The sequence below is a fragment of the Lagopus muta genome, chromosome 3, assembly GCF_023343835.1.
Source record: "Lagopus muta isolate bLagMut1 chromosome 3, bLagMut1 primary, whole genome shotgun sequence".
In the NCBI taxonomy this organism is placed as follows: domain Eukaryota; kingdom Metazoa; phylum Chordata; class Aves; order Galliformes; family Phasianidae; genus Lagopus; species Lagopus muta.
Genome location: NC_064435.1, coordinates 42,274,513 through 42,290,614, shown reverse-complemented (window position 1 = coordinate 42,290,614; position 16,102 = coordinate 42,274,513). Strand labels below are relative to the sequence as shown.

The following is a 16,102-nucleotide window of genomic DNA, read 5'->3' as shown; positions in this document are numbered from 1 at the left end:
GAACATTATAAACTGCCCTTCAGAGACTCCTGTTTTAAAAACAAATAATCAAACAAACAAAAATCTGTAACATTCTCTTCAAATTAGTCATGTATTAACAGCAATTTCTTGTTTCCAATTCAAATTAGGCACTGGCTAAGATAAATATATAAATTCATATGCCAATAAATATAAAAAAAAAATTATTCTCATATATTCTCAGAAATGTGCCCATCTTCACATTTTGCCTATGGAAAAAAAAAAAAGAAAAAGAAGTATTTCAAACTGAAAACATATCCTACACATCCTGGACCATGAGAAACTTGTCAAACTCTCAGGATGATGAGCATCAGGAATATGTACCACAGTATTGACTGTGATTTCACATCCCAGAACTCGCTATTACAAATTATGTCACTTCTTTTCATCTTAATGTTTGTCTCTCTTTTGGCATCCACTATAATTCTAAAAAACTACAGTAAAATTATAGACAAACCACTACTATGCTTTGCAAATCAGTGTCTGGGAATATTAACTGACTTCCCACCATCTCTAATTTTAGTTCAACCACACAGTAACAAACAGATGTAATGAGATATCATGATGGTTCTGAGCCTGTATTTTTCCTCTTCTACAACATACCAAAACAAGACTGTAAAAAGTGGTCAAAAACACAACTGAGAAGATCCGACTGACATTCTCTGAGGCCTTTTTCTTGGAATAGCTATAAATACTGCTCTGCTGCTCTCAGTCTAAGAAAAATATTGCAGACCGCAAGGAGATGACATTCCAGAGCTGTGATGGCTACCAATCATATGAAAACTGCTTAAGTGAAGACACATTGACCACTGCATCTCTGACATCAAGAATCTAGATTTCTTTAGAACTTAACTGTTTTCCTTATGAAAAAATGGATAATTAGCCAGCCCTCAAATCAGCATTAATATAGAAAGTCTTGCTTCCTGGATTTTAGGGTCCTGATTATTTTTTGCTGCTGTGATATATTTTGTTAGACATCTGGATATAAAAATAATAAACTATCCCCACAGAAGCTACAGGATAACATGGAGCACTTCTGTGGAAAGGAATTGAAGATTTATAGATGTTGACTGAGAGACTTCAGAGAGTCATAGTGTATCTTCATATAATGTGATGTGTTGCAGACGTAAAGGAACTGAGAAAAAAACCTTAAAATCAGAAACAAAGATACAAGACCAGCTTGGCAGCCACCAAGACACCCATTACTCACTGACAATAAACATCCATGGTATCTTGAAATATCATGATGCCACACTGTACAAAAAGCCTAAAAGTTTGATGTTGTGCTTGCTTACTCCCTGGCTATAGGAATAAAATTTGGGGAAAAAGCAAGTTGAAAAAACAGGTTCACTAACCATGATGACATTTATACCCTTGCTCTCATGCAAAAGTCAAGAGTTTCATGGCTATAGTACTATGACACTACTCAGGAATACTACATAGATTAAAACAACCCATGTGTCTGTCAATGATTGCCATTCTCTGTTGACACTGAAGGGCTTGAATCATACAAGCAAAAAAAGCCTTCCCTGATTTCAAGCATCACAATTAACATATCTTCAGATTTCAGTGCAGAAAAGTGAATTCTGAAAGGAAAAATAACCTGCCACTATGGAATCTGTTCTTCCATACAGCCAGTCATCTTTCCTTTACATCTGTTGGTTGCTTTATTATCAGTGTATCTGTTATTAAAAGATTCTTCTAAATGAAGTAGAAAATTATTTGTTCTGGATTCTGCATTAATTTGACTCTTGTCATCTTCAAAACTTCATTCTTCTCACTTAGAAAATCCCTTCACTTTGACAAAATTAAGCATGTTTAACATGTCCTCTAGTTTTCATTTTGTTTAAATCATCAAATGACACAAACCAGAACTGATGCTTGTGGCCACACAGGTTTGAAACTCTTCGTGACAAGGCAAAAGTGCAACTATTTTTTGCAGAATTTGTTTTATGGATTGAAAGACAATTTACTTTCTCCTGCTTGTCTGGAGTACCATGTAGTTAAGTTTCTTCCTAGTCTTTCAAAGCTCTCCTCAATAATCAGTCTCATTAGAATTCATTAAAATTTGTAATCAAGGCTCTGGTAGCCGGCACTGTTAATTATATGCTATTTGTTGTCATGTTTTGTTTCTTTAAACACCAAGATGAAAGGCATTTGTTTCTCTTAACATCTTCTACAGTGACGAATATCTTGTTTGACAAAGCACACAGGAAAAAAACATGCTTTGGGTGTATGTTAGGTGATTCCTAACTACGGAATAGTTCAGAAAATGCCACTTTATTTCTAAAAGGTTTAAATTATTCTGGAACTGCAATTCCAGTAGGACTTTCAAAATTCTTAAAATTACTTTTATTTTTTCTACAAACTCTTACGTGATTCAATAAAAAAAGCTGGGTGAGATTCTTAAGAATAATTTGATATGCATTCATCTCCTACACAGTAATGCAACTAAAGAAAAAAAAAATTGTTCTATGCAATCAGGATACGTACTTAAAATGAGTAATAAATATGACCAAAGAACAGAAATCACAATATGTAGAAAAAAACCAGAAGAGGTAGAAAGAAAAGTGAATAAGTTTCAAGGGCAAAGAATGGCATGGTAACCTTAAAAAGAGTAGATGATCCCAGCTAAAAATAGGTGATCTTAAGACTGCTGTCAGCATTTTACAGTATTAAGAATACAAACGTAAAAAAGCTATAATATTAAGTGAGAATTTGGCAATCCACCCTGATTACTAATCTAGGACTGTCAACGAATATGAGTGACATTTGACATATTACACGCTAACAGACAAGGCAAATACATGCATGCTTATAATTTTCCTCTAGTTACATGTTTTCCCACAGGCATCAGATTTTCAGTCTAGGTTCAGATGATACCTACTTCCCATTATGATCTGTGAGTCAGAAGACAAATAGCAAACAGCTGCAAAGTATGTGCTTTTTTTTTTTTCTTTGCTTTTTTTAATTCTATTGTGTAGATGCCAGCTAATCACAGAAGGTAACACTAAACGTCCTTAGAATCCGGGATTTTGAGAAATTCTATCAATAGTTACATCCAACTATTCATGCAAATACTTTAACCAAGTTTATCACATTTTATTTTATTTAAATTGATGGTTTATTCTGCAGTTTAGCACAATTGCATTATTTTATAGTTCTGTTCAAACTTCTCATTCCCTGCCCTAACAAAAGTATCTCTCATCATCTTAAGTGCATTGCCTACTCTTGAGTTATTCCTCAAACAATACTAAACTACTACACAGTTTAGAACTATGTAATATAGTGTGTTCTGTATTGTTTTTTTTTTGTTTGTTTGTTTTTTTCCCCCCTATGGATATATATTTAAGCATGCCAAATTCAGAAGAGTAAGTACTGCAGTTCTGTTACAGTAAACACAACTATTCTCACAGTGTAATTATTTTCCTTGGTAATGAACTGACTGAAAATAACAAATACTCTTAACTTCAGTAGTGATACCTTTTTGCACAGCAGCAGGGAAGTGCTGAAGCCTCCAAAGTGACATACTATCAATTTCCATGCCAAGCTTTTTCCTTCGCTGTCTCTCCCGCTCCAAAGCTTTTTCTGCCTCCATACGATCAGCCTCCAATCGCTTAATTAGCTTAGTAACTTCCAGTAGCAAAGCTACTATTTCCTGCTTCAAGGTTAACGTCTTGCTGTCTTTAAAAATACATTAAATATTATTTTTTTATGAAAGCTTAATCACAGGCTCTTTATTCCAGCTTCATTCTGAACACAAAGTTGTCCTGTCTGTGTGTATCACAGTAAGCACAATTAGTTACATTGCTCTTTAATAATACATTATCATTATTTCTTATGATAGCTTAAACTTACACTCTGCAGTCATCCTCAACATAAAGACAGCCTCCTCACATTTATCAAGGCAAGCAAAAATTGGCTGCAAACAAATCTTGCATGTTTCCTCCAGTTTATTTCCAAAAACACACTAATAGAGATGGTACACAATTTTCATTTTTGTCTTGTTGTTTGGATAAGTAGTTACCCCAAGTTCTTCATTATATCTTTGTTGCTGTTGTTGTTTTTTAAGAACACTTATTTTATGTTCTCCAGGAAGTATCAATGACTTCATTAAAGTTCTCAGAATTCTAAGAATATTCAGTGAAGTATCTCAACAATACACAACACTGGTTTTCATCATGATGCAAATAGGTCATCAACATTTTATTCTGTAAAAATCTGGCTATCAAAAATGCCCTAGCTTACTGTTTTTGGTAAAATATTTTTGAGGTCATCATCCTTAACCTGATCTACAAAAAAGAAAAAAAAAAAAAAAAGAGAGAGAATTGCATAAACTACAGAATTCAAAGCATTTCCAATTAAATTCTACAGTCAATGATCAGTAACTCCTCAAATTATTTTCATTAAAAGTTGTAAGCATTGAAAATAAGGATAGCTACTTAAAATCTGGATTTTAGCTTTGCTGCCAACAAAAAGTGTATTATACAATTCACTGTAGACAGGATCAACTTGAGTTAGCAGTACTGAAAAGACTACACTGTGAATTGCACACAGACTCTTGAATACTGAAAACAATTCAAAAACATTTAATTTGAACAAAGATGCCAACTGTAAGAAATATAACTTCATGTCAGGAGTGTATTTGTGAAAACCCTGCAACAGTGATGCAGCTACATGTGTTACTGAAATTAAACAAAACACAAAATAATTTGTTCTGCTGGCTTAAAGTACAGTATAAATCTACATAGAAAAATGTAAATTACCATCTTGCAAACAGGATGATTTCATGGTACTTAATATAACATTTAAAATCCATGTGTCTTTCAGCTTGACAAATGATACACCGATAGATTTCAAAGGATGCACACATCATTTACATAAGATCTATCAAGCAGCCAGCAAACATTATTAAATGCAAAGCATATATTAAATGAGGGCAAGTAACTATTTCCACTCAGACTGAGTACTGTACTGAGTACTATAAAGCATTTTACCTTCACGAGATACATTAGCATCTTGAAAATCCAAACTAGTTGATAATGATAACCAGGTATCTTCATTAGATTCAGCACTGACTTGTTCTGTTATCCTGTGGATAAAACCCACTGTCACTCAAAAATTTTAGACTGAATTTAAAGTGGCACTGTTACATAAATATTTCTTTTACTAAGTCAGAAGTGCCTTTCTTCAGTCTTGTATCTTAAATGCTGGATTATATAGAATTACTGTTAAAAAAAAGAATGCAAGTCATTCAAAAGAATTTTTAATTGTGTAACTCCTGTATAAATGATTTTCCTCATATTTATTTACAGAAATACAAAAGATAGACTCCTTAACATCTTGTACCTACACAGACCAACTCTGTTGTTACACCCAAGGATTTGCCAAAGAAACCGATGAGGATAAGTTGTTATTCTGCCCAAGTTCTGAAGTGAAAGGATCTATATACTCTACACTTTGCAGACTCTTCTCAGCAGCAGAAGCATCAAATGGCACCATCAGACAGAGATGCATTGCCAGTGCAAGTCAGAAGTAGTTTCAGTTTTATCACCTTAAGGGATGTAATAATTTCAGGGTCAACAATGAAGAAAAGCAATTGAAGATTTTTTAGAAACACAATGGCTTCATCAGTTTCCAGCAGAAATCTTGGGAAATTCAAAAGCAGAAAAAAGAAGGTTTTTGTTAAAATAAGACTGGGATAAATCTAATCTGCAAGTGAGAGAGGGAAATAAACAATCCAAATAATTAAAGAACAGAAACAAACTAGAAGTCTCAGAAGACCTCAAGAGGCTCATTAGCCTACTGGAGTTGAGAACAAGGTGATGAAGGATAACCACCCCCCATATTTGCCCACGTGTGCAGGTTAAAGAGTATATACAGGTCTGTCACGTGCAGCGAAGACAAAATGAAATCTATAATCAAACTGGTATACCACACATCGATGCATAATGTGAAAGTCCAGAGTTGAAAGCAATCCACAAAAATGTACTGATTCTGTGAAGCAAAAAAAAAAAAAAAAAAAAAAAAAAAGAAAGAAAGAAAGAAAGAAAAAAAAAAAAAAGAACTGATGCCTCTGATTGTTACATCTAAGTTACTGGGAAGATTCCAGTAATGGAAAATAATAAGAAATTTGATAAGAAAAATGGGACTTGGTAATGGAAGAGATTTCAAATTAGATATAGAAGCAGAAGTTCAGCGAAGAGGAGTTGGATAAATAAGCAAACACAGAATGACTCAATAGGCATATGTGACACAAAAATACACACAGAAATAAATGCTTCGTTGAGCAAAACAGCCAAGACAAGCTGAATGCATGAGATACAGTCTCCTCTTCAAACTCTTCTTTTTAATCAGTGTAATGAGACCGACATCGTAAAGTGGCCCACATCACAAATAATTCAATTTAAAATTACACAGCTTTGTTTTGGGTATCTTATAACTCAAAACAACGAGAACTTAAAATGGGAATACTGAGCCATATTTAAGTATCTCAGATGAGGCGCAATTTCAGAAGTATCAATAACTGAACTGCACTTCACAGCAAAAGTTACCATTTAGGTGGGTCCTAAGATCCCCTTGAATCTTTGAATATTAAACACAGAATAGGGAAGACATAATAGTGCATGAATACTTTTGGTCTCCTGACATAAATAGTTCCTGCAGGCACTGTGAATGCTTATTTTAGCTGTGTTCTGCACAAAAGTAGAACTTGGTAAACATTAAAGTTCACAGAGAAGGCATTATAGTCACGCTAATTTTTCATCAAAAGTTTACCTGACATAAAAAAAACCAAACAGTTTGTATGATTTTGTATGCATAATTCTTACCACAGCTTTTTCTCCTCCTTAAACACACGGTCATACTGCAAAATAAAAGCACGTTTCATTACACATCTCAGACGATACATAATTGTCTGTTACCTAATAAAAAGACTACTGAACTTTGTATTGTAAAAGGATATGTGCATACAGATCTTTGTTTCTTAATATCTTTAAACAATTACGTAGCTTTTGAATTCTGAAAACCTGTGTAAGAATCTCCAAATGGTTGGTAATGAAACCCATTCTTTGTACACACGTTAAATATTACTCAATTTTGTGAAGCTTTTTAAAATCCTTTTACATTGTTAATTATATTGCCACTCTTAATCTCTGTAATTAAATCCCAAAACTATTGGACAGTTTCTGCCTGAACATTCTATGCTTTTCCTTCATTAGACTTCTGTCCAGAACAGTAAATTAAAAGCTGCCAGGCAAATTTTTTGGGCCCAGAAACTTTATCAACTGCATCATAAGATCGTAACAAAAACTTACTGCTACAATTACCACATACCCAAATCACTCCCAATTTCCAAACAGTTCAGGAATTGGAAAGAATGATAAAGCAGTTCCCAAAGCCCTGCACATACTGTCTCTCTTGTTTTTCAGGGTAAGAATATAACAATATACATATGAGGTTTTCCATGTCAACTGGACACATTACTGATTATATTTAATCAAATATCAGAGCCCAGGGGCTTTGCAGTCAGTGAGAAGATATAACCCTGGTAAGGTCATCTGGCCTCCCCTTCTTCGTCAGGCTCTCCTCCCTGCTGCTCAACCACACTGCGCATCTCACCTCAGCATTATGGAGAGGCCTATCCACCTTCCAGACACTCATTATATTTGATTAATTGGTTTCAATTCTAATTATATTGTATTATAGTGTGTTATCCTGCATTCTGATAACATATTTAGTAATTAGTTTGTTTCTCCTCAGATCGTTGCCACTGTTTTTAATTATTTTGGGGTCCCCTGTTTCCCTTTTCTGGAGGCGTGAATTTTGTGAAATCTCTCCACCCCGCTGGTCACAGAATTGGGCTGAACCAGCCCACAAACCATTGACATACACAAAATTAGAAGTGGAAAATACACAAGAGACTGCATATACATTAAAATGAATGAACATCTGGACAGATCAGTGTTTCCTCATTTAATTCATGTACAGTAATAACAAAATTATCACACAAATAACTTCACTATTCTCACTTTATTTTAACTCAAAATGAATGAGGCAATACAAAATTCCCTATCTACGTCTATACTGTATATCAAGATATTCTTATAACTTATCCAATTTGGATTCCTCCAGTACCTATTCTGTAGTTGCAGAACTCTCACTGCAAAGCATTTAATAAAGTAGAAGACTAAAGTGTGATAGTCTTTCTGATGTACCTCAGTGATTACAACACAGTCAATACTGGAGCTAAATTATTTAAACATAACTTGTTTGCAACAGTAGCAATCAGATCTTACTGCAGTGTAGACATACACAAAATTTATTAAAAATTTGGAAAACACTCCAACACTCCACTGTGAATTATTTAAATAAAACTGATCATATTCTCAAGGAAGTTAATAGGAAGATTTTACTGTACTTCAAAAGACAAAGTATTGCACTCTTTCTTCATCTAGCTAGCCATTTTCAGCTTCCCTTTACTCTTGTTTCTATTCACAAAATCTACTTAGGCTATGAAAACATCATATATTGCTAGAAAAAGGACCATTACATTTTCAAATTCATGGCTCTCAATAAGAGAGAAGATTTAATCAAGGAATTGTTAAGTACTCTCTAGGAAAAAAACAGTGCTTGCTATAAAGGAGAGAAAATCACCATAGTAATCTTATTTTAAAATACACTTGATATAAAAAGAGCTCAGCCATTTTCAACCATAACTGTACCTGTTGAAAGTATTTCCCCATCTTTACTTCCAACTCTTGAATGTGATGAATAGTTTTATTAATACATGGTAATGGAGTGTTTACAAAAGCACAGCTCCGTTGCCTTGGGGTGGTCCACTCATCTGCAGAAACAATGAGAATACAGAATGTTGCCAAGCTTTACCTGAAGACTGATACCAGATAGTCTGATACTTGAATTTGTCCCTTAATTTGAAACCTGACAAATCTTAGTCTTGGCTAAGAGAACGCAACCGCTGCATCTATTGCCATGCACACATTACACAGAAAAGGTCATTCCTTTTCAATATGAGAAGAGAGGGACAAATGAATGCATGAAAAAATATGATGGAATAACATCAGAGAGACAAAACGTGATAAAAGGGGTAAGGTCAGAATATCAGTTTTCTATAATTAATTTTATAAAATTAATCCCAAATTAATTGAGTTTGATGACTTTAGGCTAGTCCTCAGTGAAGATTTTGTCCAAAGAGTAAGAATAATATCAAAACCCCAAAAAGCAAGGCTGGTAGCTACTGAAGAGAAGCCTAGAGCCAAACAGAAGAGGTCTTACAGCTCGAAGACGCAAGCTTAGCCAACTCCTGTGCATATGATACTTAGTGCCAATCAGCATTGGCTTCAATCATATGAAGGAATGAAGTTCCAGAAGGCCAGTTCTGGAGTTGGGACATTCAAGCTACATGGCACATAACTGTTCCATAAGAACATTCAGGTTTCACGGCTACATTTTCTTTCAAGTGTGCTTGCCTTATAATGACATAGATAAATTACACTCTGTCACATTACTGAATGTTATCTATTTAACTGATACAGAGAAGGGGAGTCTGACAGCAGGGATCACTAATGAAAGTCATCACGAATCACCACGAGACAATGAAATCTAGCAGAGGAGCAATTAAAAAGTGTGATCAGTTGTCCTACAAACATGGAACATTAACCTAATTATGTTCAGGGCAACACAGTGCTTTAATGTGTGTTGGATATTTACAAAAAATAACAATAATATTTATAGAGATTACTCAGTAAAATAGATATATTAGCAGTCAACCTTCATACAGTTTGTAGGTGGCTCTGTTGTTTATTTATTTATTTATTTATTTTAAGAATAATCTCTCAGTGTCTTAATTAAAATAGTTAGACTAGAAGATCAGAAGGCTAGGCGTTACATACACTTACTTCATGGTAAACAGCTTTATTGGAAAGGAAAAGACAGTTTGCAAAATTTTGCTGGAAAAATAGAACCCACTAAAATGAGCTCACAGGATCTGTCAGAGGGGAGTTCTTTACTATGAGAGTGGTGAGATGCTGGAACATCCACAGAGAGGCTGTGGATGCCCCGTCCCTGGAGGTGCTCAAGGCCAGATTGGATGGGGCCCTGGGCAGCCTGGTCTGGTATTACATGAGGAGGTTGGCGGCCCTGCATGTGGCAGGGGGGTTGGAGATTCATGATCCTTGGCCATTCTGTGATTCTGTGATCTTCCTCAGCCTCTTTCCAGAGAGCAACCTTCTCAGGATGCCTATGCTGCACCATCTGGACTAAGTGTATACAGACTTTGGATCTTTCTGTGCTTACAGAAGTTCACATTTCCAGACTAATATTACTTCAATTTCACTTAGCTGTTTCTGCTGCTACTTTTTATCAGTTTACCAAATGAATATTAATTTTGTTGTAAAAATTATTTAATGTTCTTGCCTCAATATACCTAAGAATACTTCCATTAAAAAAAAAAAAATCAGAAACACCTGAACGGCATTAAGAAAATAAGATTAATCTCTTACTTCCTTGATTTTTATTGGCAAAAGCAAACAATGTCACAAGCCTTCTAAGACATTTGTAAAAGCAAGTTATATATAGAACTCAGTGAGAAAATGGAATCGTTCACTAGATTTTTCTTAAAATCTAAAAAAAGTGTAAATGCCATGTGAAATACAGCTAATAGTGTTTTCTCTAGATAGAAAAACTGAACTGTTATTAGATGATTGAGTGACACCACTAAGTAAATGACTGACATTCAAAGTATACAAATGCATAATTGCTATGAAGAATTTTGAGTAGCATAACAGATAAAAACCACAAAAGAGAACTAGCACTGCACACTATTAAAATAAAAATTGAAAATAATAATGTCTTAAATTTAAGCCTTTCATTAAGCTATTTGAAAACCATATAGTAGAAGATACATTGACATACCTTGAGGTGGTTCATCAGTGTCCTTAGAAGAGTAGGAAAACAACTGCGTTTCAAGCATTGTTGTGCAGTATTTTGCAGCCTAATGATTAGAAAAAACATTATATGTAGGTTACTCTGAAAATAATTCCTTCTATTTATATCCTACAGATACAAAGAGCACAATAACACTATTTGACAGAGCTAATTCTCAGCTAGAAAACACTGTTTTTCAATACAGTCATCATCATTAGCTCTGCATATTCACCAGAGGTGAACAAGAGCCTGAATGCCACGCTCATAAACATCTACACAAGTGGAGATGACCAACTATCAATGTCACCACTGCTGAAGGACACCACCCACTGCCTCACTGTGCTCAGATCCACTGGCTGGTCTCCATAAACGTTCAGCAAGCATTGATGAATGGCTGCCATTTTTTCTGCATGGAGGAATTTAATGACACACCTTTGCTTCCCACACACTTCCAGGTCAGCTGCCATTTTGTTAGATTGTTCCTCTGTTGCCATATGTCATACAGTGACAAAAAACAATGGAGAATTGGTGGGAAGGTTCAACCTCTACTGCCATACCTTCAACATCCACCTCTGACATTGTGTGCCAACATCATAAAATAGAAGGCATTGCTTTTGGAGCATCCCTCATATTAACCTCTTTTTTATTCTTGCGAGGTCAAAGAGATCTGACAGTGGTAGGAACAATCTCTGCTCAAGCAAAAAACTAATTCAATTCAATTATTAGAAATGAGCATCTGAAATTCCATTACCAGAAGAATCATTCCAATATGTTTTAAAGATGATTCCTACCAAAGCTCATGCTACTAAGCATGTTAGTTATTTGATCCATCCCTTTACCCATAATTAAAATATCATGTACAATAGCACAATATTTTTTTGCAAAGATTACTAAAGCTTAAACCTAGCATTTTCCATTCTGTTGTATATGTCTAAATGAAATACAGTAAATATTGGTTACCATAGTAACCACAGAAGGGAAGAAATTTAGTTTTGGCATAATTGCTGCATATGTTCATACAAATCACATCTCCCATTCTGAGCATTAGAAATGTTGACACTTCTGAACTCCATTTTTAAAAAATAGGGTAATGAAGAAACAAAAAATGAGATCAAGTATTAACAGACATAATGCAAAATATTCTTGTTTAATTCATTCTCCTTTCTTTTACACTTAGAATATATTATTTCACATTCTATTAAACCATGCAGTAAATTACTGCTTATCTTTTACTTAGCGATAATCAAGTCATTTCTACTAACATTAAAATCAAAATACTATTTTATAATAAAAAATACATTAATAATAAAACATTCAGAAATTGAATTTCAAGAAATTCAATTCTAAAGAAATTTCAGGAAAAAAAAAATAGCCTGTGACAAACTTATTTCCTTTCCAATTGCAATGAGGTTCACATTGAACAAGAATACCTGTATCTTTACTTCCACAAAATAGTAGCAAAGGAAGGACTATTCTAGACATGCTGGCAGTCAGTCTTACAACAGCATCATTTTCTCAACAGCATTATAACATACATCCAGCAGGGAGAAATCAAGTCAATTCAACCAATCTCTGATTTAGCTACAAACTCCTCTCTGCTTCTTTATTAGCTGTCAGAATGAATCAGAAGCATCTTAAAAGAAAAACATCAACAACCAACCAACCAACAAAGCCAAACAATACAAAAATACCAACAATATCAACAAGCCAACAACAACCCTGTGGTTGTGTGAAAGGTAGGACCATTGGACTTGCATGCTTTTACTTCAAAACTAGACCTATTCCATTATTTTCCTTTTCAAGCTTTGCCTGCTCAGTATCTTAGCTCTGAATTAGCTGTTTCAGAATCACCTTACATTGTTCATTACCATCAATACCTTTCATTTCAATATTCAGAAATACAAACATCAGAATTTCAGAAAGAGTTTAGTAATGCAAAACAGAAAAACAAATATATATATATATATATATATATATATATATATATATATATATATACATACTTAATCTCAACTTTAATTCTTGGAAATCTAAAGCTTGGAAACCTAAAGTATCAACAATGTCAATGTTGGCTTACCTGGCTTCCCCAGACCTTCTGGTATCTACTCTGCACATATACAGAGATTAATGGGTCAAATCCTTAATGAATTTGTGGAAGTGATCCAGCCAAATTTTGAAGGATAAGAGGCTTTCATAAAAAAGAGAAGATAAAAAGAGGATTAGTCTGGAATAACATATGAATGAAAGACCACTTAAGTGTTTAAAAATGGTTATTTTTTTAACACTTGATGGGCTCTCTGTTACTGCAGAGCAGAGAAAAGCTGCTAAAAACATTTTACAGCCCAAAAAAGGCAGCAGTTCCCATAACCATTAGAATAAATAAAGTCTGATTTTACAAAGATCCCACAAAAGAAAACCAATTCTTCCTGGTTCTTCCAAAGAACCTGACCAACACAGCTTCCTTAGCTATCCCCTCTGGCCATGTGCATGTGATACAACGGGTTTGGAGCTCTACAAATGTTGTCTGGCTAACCAGAAAGACAGCAGATTAGCCAGCTGACCGCTACCCTGCAGAATAAGAGTTAATTTATAGCTTCTTTCTTATAGGGGAGGAAATAATTTGAGTCTTTCCTCCCCCTACTCAGCTGCCAGTTTTCATGAAACTTGGAGGAACTCAACATCCTTGAGACTTTAACCTATCAAATCTGGTTGAAATTTCATAGACTCACAGAAACATTAAGGTCAAAAAAGACCTCTAAGATCTCCTAGTCCCCACCAGCCCATCCCCACCATGCCCAATAACCAAGGCCCTCAGTGCCACATTCACATATTTTTAAACACCTCCAGGGATGGTGAGTCCTCCATTCCCTGGGCAGCCTGTTCCAATTCCACTCTTTCTGAGAATTTTTCCTAATATACAACCTGAATCTCATCAGCACAATTTGAGGCCATTTCTTCTCATTCTATCACTAATTATGTAGAAAGAAAAGGCCAATCTTCTCTCTACAACCTCCTTTCAGGTATATGTAATAATCTGACATTACGTTTGAAAAGCTTCTGGAGGACAAGCACTGACACACAATTTACAGCAACAGCATACTTGTTTCCTTAGATAAACCAAAACCAGCTCCTTAAGTGGAAGCTACCTAAAGTGATTGTAGTCATTTCTTTTATAATCTTTCCATCAAAGATGGAAAATCCTTTTTTTTTTTTAGAAAGATCTTAAACTTCACAACCTTAGGTAGAGGGCAAAGAGACAACATTCTTCACATGCCAAGATAAAAAAAGACCAAAAAAAAAAAAAAAAAAAGACAAAGACAAAAAAAAAAAAGACAAAAAGAGACCAAAAAGAGACAAGCATGAGCATGCTGGCAATGCTGAAGTATAGTGGGTGAGAGGGAATTCACAGGTATGAAGGGCATTTGCAAGGCAAAGCTGAAAAACTTATTATGAAGTATGGAAAGGTAATTATTGAAAAGTTCAGAACATAACGAAGAATAAATGACAAATCTAAAGGGAAAAGAAAAAGAGGATAGATGAGACACAGAACTAAAACTGGAATGGGACAACATAAGGACAAAATGACAGAGGATCTGTAAATTGAAAAAAGGAAATTGTGCATTTAATTAAGCACTTACAAAATTCCACAACAAACAGAAGGGGGTAAAACTAAGTAGAAACTTCTTCTATTTTTTGGAGCATAGTAGAATGTGAAGACAGATTTCATTTGCAAAATAATACCTTAATTAACTGAAAGATCCAGGGCAGTTTCAACTAAATCCAAACCATTTCTAACAAATGTTGTTGAACCTGCTTTAAAATCTCATATTGACAGTTTTTATAAAGAATCTCTGCAAAGTTAAACCAAACTCAACTATTTTCACCATTAGTCAGCTTTGCTAAAGTATAATGTAATCTTGCCGTATCTCTATGGACACAGAAAATTATTCCTTTCATCTTGTAAACAATTTATTTAACATTTGAGAAGCTTTCTCTTCCCTGTTATATGCTGAATAGATAAAATTCTTCTAACCCCTCTACCTTTATATTTTTATTGCTTTTCCGCTGCTTTCTTCCACATGTTTTTCAGCTGGTCCAGGTCCTTCCACATGTGTCCTGAAGAGGATGTGGCTTTCCAGCTGATGCCTCAGTGCTAAGAAGAAGTATTACACAATGCTTTTGGTTTCATATCCTGGAGTAACTCTTGGTTCTGTCACAACAACAGGATACTGGTTTTTGTGTTTCACACTATAAGCTATGGATCTTCTACTACCTTACCTAGAATTTTCTTCTACTAAATATAAATAATGCGCACAGAACATAGTACTTCATACTTGTTTTTACTTATTTACACCCTATTCTCTGACTTCTCCAGTCCATCTCAAATTGCAAATGATCCTGAACACTGAACAGTTCTTGCACCTCTTCTCAGCAAGGCACTGTGTCCCAGTGGGGGCATGTGGCAAGCCCCTGCAGTGCAGCTTCTCAGATCGCCTCCATTGTTCCCCAGTGCCATCAGTAACATACGGTGTGTTCCTAGCAGGACAATGCCATACTGTTTTAAAAAATAAATCTTTAAAATTAAAGAAAAAGAAGAAGAAATAAGCATTTAAAATGATGCATCCATCTTGATTTGATTTTCCATCAAATTGTACGTACTTTATTCTTTTATGTTTAGGAGGAACTTGCAGCTAAGTGGTAATTTTAGCTACTATGTATATTATATAAGTAGTTTAGTCGGAAAGATTAGGAAAAAATGTGTTGAAAATTTGGCAGGCTCACACAGTCTACTTAAAATTTAAGAAAAACGAACATAACACACTGCTAAAAGACATGAAATTGCATCTGTGCATTTTCTAGCATAAAGAGATCTTGCCAAGCTCCAGACCAAGTGCTGAGTAACCATAAAAACATTCCTTTGTTCAGATGGAGCAAGATGTGTTTCATGGCACTGCTCAGATCTGAGCAGCTAATTAATTCTTGATGCTGCCTTGTTTAAAAAATAAAATTAATAGAAAATCTTGTTAAAAATAAAATAGAACATTATTTTTAATTATACATTTTCAGGCGGCTGTTTTATAAACATTCAAAAGGAAAGGCTAACATTTCAATAGAGCTACATTAAGAGCACATTTCTGTT

The 16,102-nt window shown here is 34.6% G+C and overlaps 1 protein-coding gene across 1 annotated transcript in view; it reads right to left on the bottom strand.

Annotated features, from left to right (window-relative positions):
* Positions 1-16,102, bottom strand: part of CCDC178 (coiled-coil domain containing 178) — a 183,651-nt gene that overhangs the window by 143,897 nt on the left and 23,652 nt on the right. Inside the window, exons 2-7 of the mRNA XM_048940597.1 lie at positions 13,040-13,069; positions 10,951-11,029; positions 8,742-8,863; positions 6,849-6,883; positions 5,016-5,110; positions 3,502-3,702 (exon numbers count right to left, since the gene is read on the bottom strand). Coding sequence (XP_048796554.1) covers positions 3,502-3,702; positions 5,016-5,110; positions 6,849-6,883; positions 8,742-8,863; positions 10,951-11,029; positions 13,040-13,069 — 562 coding nt within the window. The remainder of the gene's footprint in view (positions 1-3,501; positions 3,703-5,015; positions 5,111-6,848; positions 6,884-8,741; positions 8,864-10,950; positions 11,030-13,039; positions 13,070-16,102) is intronic.